Below are 14,633 nucleotides of genomic sequence, written 5' to 3'. Positions count from 1 at the left end.
AGAGGGTTCTTGGATCTCATGCAAGAAAGAATCCAGGGCGAGTCCATAAAGTGAAACAAGTTTATTAGGAAAATAAAAGAATGAAAGAATGGCAACTCCATAGGCAGAGCAGCCTGAGGGCCGCTGGTTGCCCCTTTTTATGGTTTTTTCCTGAGGATATGCTAAACAAGGGGTGGATTATTCATGCCTCCCCTTTTTAGACCGTCTGGGGTAACTTCCTGACGTTGTCGTGGCATTTGTAAACTGTTACGGTGCCGGTGGGACTGTAGCAGTAAGGATGACCATAGGTCACTCTCGTCACCGTCTGGGTTTTAGTGGGTTTTGGCCGCTGCTTTATTGCAATCTGTTTTATCAGCAAGGTCTTGATGACCTGTATGTTATGCTGACCTCCTGTCTCACCCTGTGACTAAGAATGCCTTAACCTCCTGGGATTGCAGCCCAGTGGGTCTTAGCCTCATTTTACCCAGACCCTGTTCAAAATGGAGTGGCTCTGGTTCAAATGCCTCTAACAGCCCTATTAAAAAATAAATTCCTATTATCCCTCCCTAGCCCTTGGCAACCTCCATTCTATTTAATGAATTTGACTACTCTAGGGACCTCACTGAAGTTCTTTTTACTTTGATTTGCATTTTCCTAGTGGCTAAAGATATTAAGCTGCTTTCCATGTGCATATTGGTCATTTGTGTATCTTTCTTGAAGAAATATCTATATCCTTTACTCTTCTTAAAATTAGGTTGTTTTATTGTATTTTGACAAGTCCCTTGTCAGATATGATTTGCAAATATTGTCTCCCATTCTATGGGTCATCTTTTCTCTTTTTGGAGTGCCTTTCAAAGTGCAAAAGTTTTTAGTTTTGATGAAGTTAAACTTTTTTCCTTTGGTCACTTATGCTTGTGGTGTCTTATATAAGACATCATTGCCTTATCTGAGGTCACATTGACTCCTGTGTTTTCTTCTAAGAGTTTTATAGTTTTAGCTCTTACATTTGGCTCTTGTATTCTGTTAATCTATGCTGAGTTAATTCGTGTAGATGGTGTGAGGTAAGGGCTCAGCTTTGTTCTTCCGTATGTGGATATTCTCTTGTTCAAATACCATTTGTTGAAAAGGTGATTCTTTTCCCGTTGAATTGTCTTGGCACCTTTGCTAACTCAGTTGTGCACAAATGTATGCATTTATTTCTGGAACTTCTATTCTAGTGATCTCTGTCTATTGTTAGGCTGGTAGCACTGTCTTGGTCACTGTAGCTTTATAGTGAGTTTTGAAATCAGGAAGTGTGAGTCCTCAAACTTTGTTCTTTTTCAAAGTTGTTTTGACTGTTTTTGTTCCCTCACACTTCCCTAGAAAATCGAGGGTCATTTCTACAAAAAAGGCAGCTGAGAGTTTAATAGAGATTGTGTTGAATCTGTAGATCAACTTGAGAATTGTCAATCTATTGTGTTGAATCTGTAGATCAACTTGAGAATTGTCAATCTTATAACCCATGAACACAGCATGTCTCCATTGATTTAGGTCATCTTTATTTCAATGATGTTTTGCAGTTTTCAGTGTACAAGTCTTAACGCTTCTTTTAAAAGTTTATTCCTAAGTATTTTGTTGTTTTTGATGCTATTGTAAATGGGAATTGTTTTCTAAATTTCATCACCAGATTTTCCTAATATAATTATAGAGAGATATAATTAATTTTCAAATATCTCATATACTGCAAACTTGCTGAACTCCTTTATTAGCTCTACGATTCTATGGATTTCTTAGGATTTTCTACATACAAGATCACCTCATTGTGAACAGAGATAATGTCTTCTTTTCCACTTTGGGAGGATTGCTTGAGGCCAGGAGTTTGAGACCAGCCTAGGCAACAGAGTGAGACCTCGTCTCTACAAAAAGTACAAAAATTAGCCGGGTGTGGTGGTGTGCATCTGTCGTCCCAGCCTCTTGGGAGGCTGAGGTGGGGGGATCACATAAGCCCAGGAGTTTGAGGCTGTAGTGAGCTATGGTCATACCACTGCACTCCAGCCTGAGTGACAGAGCATGACCCTGTCCCCCTCCAACCTTCCCTCAAAATGATCATCTAAGAGCCTTTCCACTGTGGGGTGACAGTTGGTTCCTCATTTGCTGTGTGATCATTGGTTACTTGGGTCCCAAGGGGAAGGTTCTAGAAGCCCCAGGTACCCTGAGGAGACTTCCAGAAGTTCCGTGGCAGTTGAAGCTCCTCGAGGGAAGGGAGCCATTTTCTTTCCTGGTTTGGGAAAGAGTTGCTCATCAGTTTGTGGGAGAAGCTGTTTGCCTTAAGCTGGTGAGCAGCCTTCAATCATGCTGGGGGTTCGGAAGCCAAGCTGGAGGGAGCAGGGAGGCTTTCAGAGGATGGAGGTGGGACCCAGGCCCTGGCAGACGGCAGACCCTCCACTTACCCTGGAAGTGGCTCTGCTTGCCACCGGGAGTGGTCATGGCTCTGGGCCCCTGGGGCTGGCTGCCCCCTACTAACCTGGTCGCTTCCAGGGCTCCAGACTCTTCCCTGCTCCTGGGAAAGCCTTGCCTCAGCCTCCTGGCTTCTCCTGGAAGCCTCCAGCCCCAGCTCCTCCTGTGGAGTCCTGAGGGCCTGGAGCAGGGGCCACCTCCCAGAGAAGCCGTCCCTGCCCCTCCAGAAGCATGGTGTGGGACAACCCTATTGTTAACCGGGAACTCCTGGCCTTCACCCCGGGAAACGGCTGGGTGGGAGCCTGAGATGAGACTGCCTGATCGTGCGAGAGACTTGCGGGGTGTAGGGGCCCCTCAGCCCACACACATTATGGGTTGGGAGGCAGCCCACCCCATGCCGCTCTTAGAAGAAAAGATGATGTTGTGAAAGCCCAAATTCACCAAATCAGTAAAACCAGAGGACATTTCCCTCCAGTCCAGTTGCCAGGCCAGCTTGGCAAGGCTTCCAATCAGGAACCTTCCAGGACTCGGGCTCCCCTGAGTTCCTGATCCCCATAGGAAGTGAGAACGTGACGCCTCCCCGGGTCTTGGAGATCCGGATGGAGATTAATGCAGCAGCGTGCTGTAAGCCCTGTGGGAACCTGGTGAATGAGCCATCTCCGTGAATGCCACGTGGTGCTCCTCCTACTTGCCTAGTGGTGTCCCCTTTTCCTTTCACAGATATGCTTGAATCGGGCAGCTTTGCTCATGGACCGCCATGTTTCTGCCACTTGCTGGCCAAATATTCCCCAAGTCCTCTCACAGAGCTGTTTGGTGCCCTGAAGAACTCCTAGACCATTTGAATAGCATGCTGCCCACTACTGCTTCCCATCATGTAGTTGTTTTGCCGATATATAGCGGCCAGGGTGAAATACAAGCTCTTCCATGGTATCAGTGTCTTTTGGGGAACTGTATGCTGTTACAAACTTAAAAGCAATAGCTTGGGTCAAACCAAAAGGCAGAATTTGTGAGTGCTTCCAGCGTCATCTGTCCACGCTGATGCTTTTCAGCAGCTGCCAGGGTCTGGAGCAGGCCAGTCCCAGCCCACGGACCCCCAGAGCAGCCAAGTACCCTAGGGTTCCCCCAGAAATTCAGGAGCTCCCTACCTCGCAGACTAATGAAAACACTGCATCAGGCGACCCTTTGCATTCAACCCTGCCCTTGGAGAACTCGCCTCCAAGGCCCCCACCCCAGGCCTCTTGCCAGAGCCTGTCTTTATATTTGAAACTTTGATATTTTGTTCGTCATGAATTTGTCTGCACTCATTTTGATTTTTAAAAATATTGACACACCTTCTCTCTTGATAACTGAGTGTTTGGGTGTGACTTTAAATTCCATGCCTACAGTGAGGACCTCACTTGCCTAAACTTTGGGACTTCAGGGTGTTCTTTAAGGGGATCCCTTCCCTCCAACTCTCTAGTTAACCCTGCCTCTGGGCATCTGAGAAGCTTGTGAAGGGTCTGTCGGGAATCTGCAGCTTGATTCCTTTAGGGGCTCACGCTGGGGGCTGGAGGGAGAAGGGGGGGTGCAGAGCAGGGTAAAAGTTAAGGTGTACCATGGCTGGGGCTAAAACAGCACTGAGTCTCACTGCCTGCACATGGGATCTGCTTCCTTCTTGCATTTTCCATATACTCTGAAACTGCGACGTCTTTTATTGCTTTCCCGGGACATTTCAACCTGACCCTCCAGCCTCTCGTTTTGCCTTTTCCTATCCCATCCCCTACACACTGTCTGGCAGTGATCATTTCCTTTTCTCTTTTTTCTCCAGTGTTGATCTCTATCTTTCCCATCCTCTGAACTTTATGGTCACAGGAGCATAAGCACACACCACTTTTGGGCAGCCTCACTCCTGGGAGACCCCCCATGGTGGGGCCGGGGCAGGTGCCAGCACCGGCTAAAGCACACAGACAGCACCCCTCCCCATCTCTCTCCACCCCAACCCATCCACAACTAAAAACTGCACACTGACAACCAACTCTTGTTCCTGCTCTAGTAGAACAGAGATTTCCTGCGGTCCCAGGGATGGGTGGGAAATTAGGGAGCCCGGGAGACAGTTTGCACCTGCTTCTTGCACTCTTAACAGATACCACTGTGTAAGGAAAGGCCAAGATGACAATGACCCCGGACGTCAGACTAGAGTATCTGGAGGAAGTTGCCTCCGTCTTCCTAAAGTTCAAGCCGGACAAGTGGAGCAAGCTGATAGGCGCCGAGGAGAACGTGGCCCTGTTCACAGAGTTCTTTGAAAAGCCTGACGTCCGGGTGCTGGTGCTGACGCTTAATGCAGCCGGCATGATCGTACCCTGCCTGGGCTTCCCCGAGTCCCTCAAGTCCAAAGGGGTTTACTTTATCAAGACAAAGCCCGATAACATCAACAAGGACAACTACAAGGCCCGGCTCCTTTACGGTGACATCAGCCCCACGCCCGTGGACCAGCTGATCGCAGTGGTGGAGGAGGTGAGCGCATCCAGGCTGGCGTCGGAGGTCTCGAGCATGGCTGACTTCTCGGGAGTGGCCTTCAGTCCTGCTGTTCAACCTGTGGTCCCTGGGCCAGTAGCAGCCACAGAGCTGGGGAGGGATTGGAAATGCAGGTGCTTGGGCCCCGTCCACCCTGACCTGCTGAGACAGACCTGCTTGCTTTTGGTTTTTTAATCTTTTTTTTTGAGACAGGGTCTCACTCTGCTGCCCAGGCTGGTGTGCAATGGTGGGAGCACAACTTACTGCAGTCTCAACCTCCTAAGTTCAACCAGTCCTCCAGCCTCAGCCTCCCAGGCTGGGACCACAGGCGTGCACCACCACCCCTGGCTAATTTTTGTAGTTTTTGGTAGCGATGAGGTCTCACCAAAAAATAGCCTGTTGCCCAAGATGGTCTCAGACTCCTGAGCTCAAGCGATCCTCCTGCCTCAGCCTCCCAAACTGTTGGGATTACAGGCGTGAGCCACCATGCCCAGCCACAGACCTGCTGTCTAACAAGACCTCCAGGTGGTGCTCGTGCCCTTGAAATCTGAGAAGCCCCGTGCATCCCCTTGTTCTTTCCGGACGGCACCGGGACTGCTGTGCTGTGCCGGGTGCGGTTGCTGCCCATGGCCTGGGAAGGCGTGGACTGAGTACCGGCAGATAGGTTTCCCCAATTTTGAGACTATGAGTTAAAGAAGGGGAAAAAATGGAGTGTCGCGTTATGTGTCCCTCTGCTGTCACCCTTGGCAGGTACTGTGTCGGTCGGGGGAGGGACACACTTTGGGGAGTCGGACCTCCAGAATGGGAGTATCCTTAGCCTTCCTGGTCATCACCCTTCTCGTCTGTAGCACAGGGGCCTGTGTGCTTGGCTTGTGCACCAGACACTCTCACAGTTCTGGAGGCTGGAGGTTGAAGATGAAGGTGTCGGCTGGGTTGGTTTTCCCCAAGGCCTCTCTCGTTGACTTGCAGATGGCCATCTTCTCCCTGTGTCCTCACGTGGTCGACCTTCTGTGCGTGTCTAATCTCCCCTCCTCATAAGGACACCCGTCAGACTAGGGCCCACCCTAGTAACCTCATTTTAACTACTCACCTCTTTATTTATTTATTATTTATTTATTTATTTATTTTTATTTATTTTTTTTGAGTTGGAGTTTTTGCTCTGTTGCCCAGTCTGGAGTGCAATGGTACGATCTTGGCTCACTGCGAGCTCCGCCTCCCAGGTTCAAATGATTCTCCTGCCTCAGCCTCCCAAGTAGCTGGGATTACAGGCATGCGCCACCATGCCTGGCTACCTCTTGTATTTTTAGTAGAGACGAGGTTTCCCCATGCTGGCCAGGCTGGTCTCAAACTCTTGACCTCAGGTAATCCACCCGCCTCGGCCTCCCAAAGTGCTAGGATTACAGGCATGAGCCACTGCCCCCAGCCCTTACTCACCTCTTTAAGGAACCTGTCTCCAAATAGTCACATTTTGAGGTGCTGGGAGTCAGGGCTTCAGCAGATGGATTTGGGGGACACAACTTGACCCACCACAATCCTCCTAGGCCTTTAGCAAAGAGTGTGTGCTAGGGGTGCAAGAACTTGGGAATGGCTTTGGCACCACCAGGACAGGGCAGCTGGTATAAACCCCATGACTGGTCCCACCTTCTCCTGGAAGAAGAACCCAGTTTTCCCAGGGCTCCAGACGCCAGGTCTTTGGAATTCCCCTGGGGACCCAGCTCTGTGCAGTTGCCGAGCTGGTGAAGGCACAGGAGGTGGAACCACAGAAGTGTTTCCTTTTAGGTCCTCTATTCTCTGTTAAACCAACGTGAGAACATGGCTGGATGGCCCCAGGTGGTCTCGGAAGACATCGTGAAGCAGGTCCACAGGCTGAAGAACGAAATGTTTGTGATGAGTGGCAAGATCAAAGGCAAAACCCTGCTGCCCATCCCGGAGCACCTGGGCAGCCTGGACGGCACGCTGGAGTCCATGGAGAGGTGTGTGGGCCCAGCTGCTTCCCCCCGCCGCTGGGTGGGAACATGGCGTGGGCTTGACACTTCTACACCTGTTGTTTCCCTGCAGAGTGACTTCACATGTTAAATCCAGGGAAAAGCAGGGCAAGGTGGTGCATTAGATGGTGCTGAAACTCAGGAAGATGGAAGCAGGGAAGGGAGGGAGCAGGCTCTGAAGCCCCTGGGGCTTTGGCACCTGCACCTGCCACCCCACCCGGGTCACACATATGTGCTGGTCCAGTCACCACTGGGCATGCAGAGGGTGCCCCACCTGTTAGCATGGCCAGGAAACAGGAGGCACAGCTTTAAGATGCGGGACAGGGTCAGTGAGTGGGAGTGGGAGGGACTCTCAGCAGGTACATGCAAGTTTGTGTAGGGGCTGCGGTGCCCCAGAGGACCTGGGAAGCCCAAGGGACTCCAAGGTGTCCCCTCGCACCTGTCGCCATAATTTGCAACTTCCCTGACGTGTGAGACCCTCGTGACAATTTGTTCCATGCTTGCTTCACATGGGCAAGTCCTCCACTGACCATTCACAAAGCCTCAAGCACCATGCCCAGTGGTGGCGCCAGAGGAGCCATCTTGAATAGGTTTTAAATAGGGTTTGCTTAATTCTCTCCCTCTTCCTTGGAGGTGAGCGCCTCCGGGCACTGGCATCTCTGACCACACCCGTTGTTTCCCTGGGGTCTCTTCCTAGCTGGGAGTCTTGGGAACTTCTTTAGCCTCCCTGAGGTGGCTGGAGGCACCAGGGACACAAGACCAGACAGTGCTACGGCTGGTGGTTTGGGATTGGTGGGCAGAAGGCTTCAGGGGAGAGCTTGGGGGGACCCATGTGTGTGTCGCCATGAGAGCAACGCCCCAACCTTCTATCGGGTAGGATCCCCTCTTCGCTGGACAACTCGCTCCTGCACGCCATTGAGACCATCATCATCGACTGGTCCCACCAGATCCGGGATGTGCTGAGCAAAGACTCAGCCCAGGCACTGCTGGACGGGCTGCACCCCCTGCCCCGGGTGGAGTTTGAGTTCTGGGATGCCCGGCTGCTGAACCTCAAGTGCATCCATGAGCAGGTACGGCCTCCTCTGTCCTGTGAGGCTGCAGCATCGTCCCAGCTGGGTGACTTGGCTGAGCTCTCGGCCTCCCAGTGCCTACCTCCCAGGGAGTCCTGACCTGAGGGCTCTGATAACCTGCGGAAATTCGGCAGCCCCAGCCAGCCACAAGGTCAGGTTGGCCTCGCCGCAGGGTCTTCCAGGTCAGTGAAAGGTGGATCTTCTCTCCCCTTCTCAGCTAAACAGACCCAAAGTGAACAAGATTGTTGAGATCCTAGAGAAAGCCAAAAGCTGCTACTGGCCAGCCCTGCAAAACGTTTACACCAACGTCACGGAAGGTGAGCCTGTGACCCCGCCATGAGTTCTGCACGAAGCTGTCCGTGCCTCCCGGGAGGGCTGGGTCAGGCCTGTCGCCAACCCTAGGACGTTGGCCTCTCTCTGCAAGCAGCTTTCTCAGCCCCCTCCACTTGAGAAAGGCCTCGTTTCCTGAGGGAGCAGGTCTCAGCACAGGGAGCCGCATCCGCGTCCTTTCTGAGCAATTTCCGCTCCTTACCGGTGGGAGCTTGTTCTTGTTCTGTGCAGGGCTGAAGGAAGCCAACGACATTGTGCTCTATTTGAAGCCCCTACGGATACTGCTGGAGGAGATGGAGCAAGCCGACTTCACGATGGTGTGCTGGCAAGGCAGAGCTGACTTTGGTGGGGAGGGTCTTGTTTCTTCAAGGCATGTGGGGCCGTGGGGTTCTTGGCTGTCATCAGATGTGTGGGCCTAGGGAGTTGCCTCTCCCCTCCTCCTTGGGGACCCTCTTCTGGATGCCCAGTGACAGCCATGGGAAGGGGAGGGCTGGGACGCTGGGATAAGACGCAGAGGCCGGTCCCCTCCAGCGTGCCTGGGCCCATCTCCCCCCAGCTCCCCACCTTCATCGCCAAGGTGCTGGACACCATCTGCTTCATCTGGGCCACCTCTGAGTACTATAACACACCTGTCAGGATCATCGTCATCCTGCAGGAGTTCTGCAACCAAATCATCGAGATGGTAACCCTCCCCTTGCCCCCCGGGTCCCCTTCCTCCCCTCCTGACTGGGGCCCGTTCCCGGTTCACTGTTTTCCTGTTGCCCGTGTTCCCCAGCAGTTTGAGAGCAGGCCAAGATATCGGCACAAGCCTTTTCAGGCCCCGAGCCAAGATGGAGCCCTCCTCGAGGCTACCTAAGTTCTTCTAGGGAGAACACTGAGGGAGAAGAAAGGGAAGACGGGGACGGAGCAGGAGGTCTGCCCCAAGAGTCCCAGCACCCCAAGACCCGTCCAGTGCTTTGTGGGTCTCTCTAACCCCACATTGAGCTACCCTGTCTCCCTTAGCAGAGACTTTCTTTCCTTCTTCCCATTCATAAGCACCCACTAGCCAGCCACAGTGTTTGAGCTGAAGGGCTGTATCCCCTGGGCCACCTCTGTATATTAAAACCACGCTGTGACCCCATCTTCACGACCAGAAGGGCACTGGGGTCCCCTGTCCCTGGAGGGCCTGTCATCTGCGACCCCCGTCCGTGATGCTGCAGCCTTGGCAAAGGAGGAAGGGCTGAGGAGGGGAAAGCAGCTCGGTCCCCTAAGAACGGCCCAGCAGTGGATGGCTAGGAGGGGTTACTTCAGACATCCACACATCAGAACAGATGGCGGCTCCTGCAGGTGGCGTGCCTGGACATCACTCCAAATGGCTTGTCAGAGCTTTCGATGTCTGTCTGCTCTTTTACCCAGACACGAACCTTCCTGAGCCCGGAAGAGGTGCTGAAGGGCCTGCAAGGCGAAATCGAGGAAGTCCTGAGCGGCATCTCCCTGGCCGTGAACGTGCTGAAGGAGCTCTACCAGACGTACGACTTCTGCTGCACGAACATGAAGCTTTTCTTTAAGGTAGCCCTTCCGTGCAGGCCGAGGGCCAAGGCGAGACACGAGCGAGTTCACATGGGCCCCGACATTTGAGAAAGTGGGGACATTTGAAGCAAACGCCGCCTCATCTCTTTCTCTCCTCTAAGGACAAAGAGCCCGTGCCTTGGGAGTTCCCTTCTTCTCTTGCCTTTTCCAGAATGAATTCCTTCTCCCACCGCATCCAGACCATTGAGGTAAAAACAGAACTGGGTGCATCTTAACCTCCACTTCCCAGACTGCTCCTACCCTAGGACACCCGCAGCGTCCATCCCTATCCCCCTTGACAATAATCCCCCAGGCAGAAAATAAGTCAGGCCCAAACATCTGTTATGGGGAAACCAAGGCTTTGCAGCAGCCTCCACCATGCCCAGAGCTGTTAGCCAAGAGTAAAAATGACCCACTTTGGGTGTTTCTCCCCTTGTCTCATGCCTTCTGTCATGAGCAGGTTACTGATAAGTTTAAACCACTGCGTTCAGGACGCCTGGGGGCCAACAGCAGTCACTTAGTGGGACTCGATTATTACAAATGGAGACTTATGAAGGCCCCGGTGTAAGCACCATGTGGATACACAGAGTGACACACAGCAGATAAAACCTTAAAAATGGTGCATGGCCCAGCCCCGTGACTCACACCTGTAATCCCAGAACTCTGGTGGGCCGAGGACGGAGGATCACTTGAGCTCAGAACTTTGAGGCTGCAGTGAGCCATGATTGCGCCGCTGCACTCCAGCCTGGGTGCCAAAGTGAGACCCTGTTTCAACAAAAAAGCTTCAAGGCGGTTTTCTCTGGGGGCTCTGGAGAGAAGAGATGAGAGGGATCAAGACAGGGCAGGGCAAGAAAGTTTTGTCTTTTGTATCTTCTGCATGGTGTAATTTTTCAAAACTTTGTGCACATATAACTGTATAACTCACATCCTTTAAAAGGGGAAAATCATCCTGGAACCGTAAAGCATTGACTTTAGAGTGGACACCATTGTTGGCAGCTTAGGAGAGGCTCGTCCAGTTCTCATCTACACCTCCTGGGGGACAGGGGAGGGAGGCCCGCTCAGGAGTTCAGAATTGCAGTCAGAGTGCGGACTCATGCCTGAAATCTCCCAGATTGAGAACGTGGAGGGTTACAGTCACATTTCTGGACAAGGAGCTGTGATTCCCACATGACAGATTCCTGAATCAGAAGGAAGATTCTGGGCAGGAGGGGACTTTGGAGGTGGAGGAAATGGCTTTGCTGTCCACCCCCTGACAACAGGGCATGTCAGCCTCGTCTGTATCCTCTGCGTCGGGTGGAAAAGCTAAGAGCTGCTGGCCCTCGGTGCCTGTGCTTCTCCTTGGGGTGGTGGTGGTGTGTGGCCTGATGCTTCTGGACCTGGGAGAATGGCACCAACCTCAGCACCGGTTTAGGGGAGTGATGTCAAGTTCACAGGAAGATTTCCAGTCTAAACTCTGCCTGCACTGTGCCTGGTATGTGCAGGGGCACAAAAGAGCATCCGTGGAGCCTTGGAGACCTCGTTTGGGAAACAAGAACCGCACACACAGAACCAGCGGGATGGGCCTGCACGTGACTAAAGTAAATGCAAGCCATGCAGATGGCAGACCAGGCCTCTGGGAAGGAATGCATTGCTATGGGGCAAAATAGTCAGGGAGCACTTCAGGGAGAGGGGGCATGAGCCACACCTGTGAGGAAGCAGAATTTCTACACATGTGTCCATCCAGGCATCCCAGCCACTTTCCTCTTGGATCACCTTCAGGACATGACGCTCTGCATAGGATGGTCTTCCAGGTAGCAGGGAATTTAAAGCTTAGCAAGAGCGTAGAAATCTTCACCATTCCAACCGCTTCCCACAGCAGAGAGAACGGAGGTCCCAGTGGAGTGTGATTTATTTAGAGATGCGATTTGGCCAGTCTAGGGTCAGGACAGGATCCCAAACTTGACCCTCTCCAGCTCCTCCTCATTCACACCTTGTAGATAGTTCAGAGCCCTTCCTTCCATCCCCTCTTTCTGCAGGCAATGGGACATCTGCTTAAAGAACAGCACAGTCACAGAGGGTGTCCTCCCACCCCCACGGTGGTGTCTCCTGGGGACAATTCGCTCTCCAGCTTCTCCTGCCTGGGGTCAGAGCTAGTTCTGTAACTGGACCCGTGAGTTTGGTTGTGAAGATGAATTGACTGTTTTTCTCCTCCACTAGGAACTCTATAAAACAGCGATTGAGTTTCTGAAGCTGGAAAAAATCGAGCTTGGGGGCGTGCGTGGGAACCTCCTCGGGAACCTGGTGACCCAGATCTATGACGAGGTCTTTGAGCTGGTGAAGGTTTTTGCTGACTGCAAATATGATCCCTTGGACCCTGGAGACTCGGTAGGTCCTCGGGCAGGGTTGGATGAAGCGAACTCGGTGAGAACAGCAGCAGCCTCAGTACCAGCTTAGGGGAGTGATGGGAGGGCACACGGAGAAAGCAGGTGCCGGGTGATCCCAACACTTTGAAAACTGTGTAGCACAGTCCCCGCAACAGTGAGCACATTGAGCTGCGCCCCAGTCCCAAGTCCTCTCAGCAGGGGCGGGGGCTGGAGAGGGTGCCCTTGGCTGGCTTTGCACGCTGATTACGAGGTTGACATTTCCATTTGCCTTTAGAATTTTGACCATGATTATGCTGATTTTGAGATCAAAATCCAAGACCTGGATAGGAGGCTGGCCACGATCTTTTGCCAAGGATTTGAGGACTGCAGCTCTATTGAGTCCTCTGCAAAGGTAAGTGTGCAGGGGGCACTCAGGCTGATCTGGAGCCTGGTGCCTTGGCACTGGATTCATGTCGAGAACGATCTTGGAGACCATTTCATCCTCTCCATGTAGAGCTGATGCCCAGGGAGGGAGGGCCCTTTCTCCTGTGCCTCGGAGTCAGTCAGCAGTGAACACCCAGTGTCGTTCCTGATGGTTCTTACTGCCACATCTTAGAGGAAGAGGAGCACGTGAGCGTGAGATGACATTATTTTACTGATACTTCTTAACGTTCACTAAGAAAAAAGGGGACCGTTTATTCTTGATTTGGTTTTCCCACTACTCGAAAGGAGTGAAAGTTACAGAGGTAAAGTGGGTGTAAAAATAAAATTCATGCAGATTTTGGCCCACTGAGCTGAATTTATACAATGCCTTCGTCCATGCAGACCACTGTAACAAATTGCTGTAGGCCGAGTGGCTTAAACAACACACATTTCATTTCTGTCAGTTCTGGAGGCTGGGAGGTCCAGCAGACTCAGTGTCTGGTGAGGGTCTACTTCTGTTCCTAGATGGCCATCTTTTCATTTGGTCCTTACATGGCAGAAGGGACAAGGGAGGTCTCTGGGGTCTCTCTTTATTTTTAGTTTTAAGGGGTTTTTGTTTGTTTGTTTTTTAAGATGGAGTCTTGCTCTGTTGCCCAGGCTGGAGTGCAGTGGTGCAATCCCAGCTCACTGTAACCTCCGCCTCCTGGGTTCAAGCGATTCTCCTGTCTCAGCCTCCCTAGTAGCTGGAATTATAGGCACACGCCACCACACCTGGCTAATTTTTGTGTTTTTACTAGAGAAGGGGTTTTGCCATGCTGGGCTGGTCTTGAACCCCTGACCTCAGGTGATCCACCCACCTTGGCCTCCCAAAGTGATGGGATTACAGGCGTGAGCTACCACGCCTGGCCTAGTTTTTATTTCTGTAGAGACAAGGTTTTGCTGTGTTGCCCAGGCGCATGAGTTCTGGGCTTGACTGCTTCCAGGGCCTCTGATCTGAACCGCTGGGCCAGACCAGCTCCCATGACTGTGAAGGCAATTGGGTTGGCTCGGGCAACCTGGGCTGGTGGTCATCTTTCAGGAGATGTCAGGGCTGAGATTCCTGAGGACAAAGATCTCTCCCCCACAAATGTCAGGATGTTCCTTTGCCCTTTTGAACACTCTTGCAAAAATGCAAATATATGGGAATTTGAAGCTCCGCAAATTAAGGATCAAGTAAGTCTTGGATCGAGTTGGTGTTCTAGGCAAAATATCAATGAATGCAAATTAATACAGCACTGCCTTGCTGTGGTTGAAAAAATTATTCAATTATACTTGTTGAAGCAAGATGAGGCTGACTTGATTCAGACATTATTCACGATTTATACCGTCGCAGTAGATACAGGTGTAGGGAGAGCGATGGAGCTCCACTTTGAATACACTGCAGGTAAGTAGGAGTTTCCAGCAAAGGAGCAGGGTGGGGGTCAGTGGATGGAAAAATACTTAGAGGTGACATCAGGGATTGGGGGATTCTGGCTAAACCAACTTCAAGATTCTAGCTGGAGGCAGGTTAGGATAATCAGACATCCCCTGGGGGATGGTAGAGGATGGAGACCCTGATGAGAATCTTTGGCCAAGCAAAGAATCTTTGTCAATGTTCCCTTCCTCAGAAGGCTCTTCCCCAGGTAGCTGCATCCCTGGTTTGCAGGGTCCTCACTTCCTTCCTTCTACTCAAATGCCCCCCAGGCTGGTGCCTTCAGCAGCAGCCTGCCTTACCTTTTCAGCAACGGCCCTCCCTCATTTCATATTCAATTAGGTACTAATGTCTGTGTGTTCCTTGTCTTCCCAACTAGAAGGTAACCTCCCTGAGGGCAGGCACTGGATTTGAGTTCCCTTAGAACTGAGCCTAGCCCAGGGCAGGCGCTTTTGAGTATTTCCTGCAGTGCAGAACTGGCTCTTGCCAAGGGAGGCTGGTTGTTCTGGATGTTGTTGGGAGGTAGTTTCACTCTAGCGTAAGCCTTCCACGTGGAGCCCCTGAAGGATAACACAAA

The 14,633-nt window shown here is 51.8% G+C and overlaps 1 protein-coding gene across 1 annotated transcript in view; it reads left to right on the top strand.

Annotated features, from left to right (window-relative positions):
- Positions 1 to 2,193: 2,193 nt before the first annotated feature.
- DNAH17 (dynein axonemal heavy chain 17) overlaps positions 2,194 to 14,633 on the top strand; it is a 150,434-nt gene continuing 137,994 nt past the window's right edge. The window contains exons 1-11 of the mRNA XM_008013099.3: positions 2,194 to 2,293; positions 4,538 to 4,908; positions 6,688 to 6,881; positions 7,771 to 7,963; positions 8,181 to 8,280; positions 8,525 to 8,610; positions 8,850 to 8,975; positions 9,689 to 9,841; positions 9,964 to 10,050; positions 12,038 to 12,205; positions 12,479 to 12,595. Coding sequence (XP_008011290.3) covers positions 4,564 to 4,908; positions 6,688 to 6,881; positions 7,771 to 7,963; positions 8,181 to 8,280; positions 8,525 to 8,610; positions 8,850 to 8,975; positions 9,689 to 9,841; positions 9,964 to 10,050; positions 12,038 to 12,205; positions 12,479 to 12,595 — 1,569 coding nt within the window. The 5' untranslated portion in view covers positions 2,194 to 2,293; positions 4,538 to 4,563. The remainder of the gene's footprint in view (positions 2,294 to 4,537; positions 4,909 to 6,687; positions 6,882 to 7,770; positions 7,964 to 8,180; positions 8,281 to 8,524; positions 8,611 to 8,849; positions 8,976 to 9,688; positions 9,842 to 9,963; positions 10,051 to 12,037; positions 12,206 to 12,478; positions 12,596 to 14,633) is intronic.

Source organism: Chlorocebus sabaeus, chromosome 16 (genome assembly GCF_047675955.1).
Source record: "Chlorocebus sabaeus isolate Y175 chromosome 16, mChlSab1.0.hap1, whole genome shotgun sequence".
In the NCBI taxonomy this organism is placed as follows: Eukaryota; Metazoa; Chordata; class Mammalia; order Primates; family Cercopithecidae; genus Chlorocebus; species Chlorocebus sabaeus.
The sequence above is the reverse complement of the archived record's forward strand: the minus strand, read 5'-3'. Positions and strand labels throughout refer to the sequence as shown.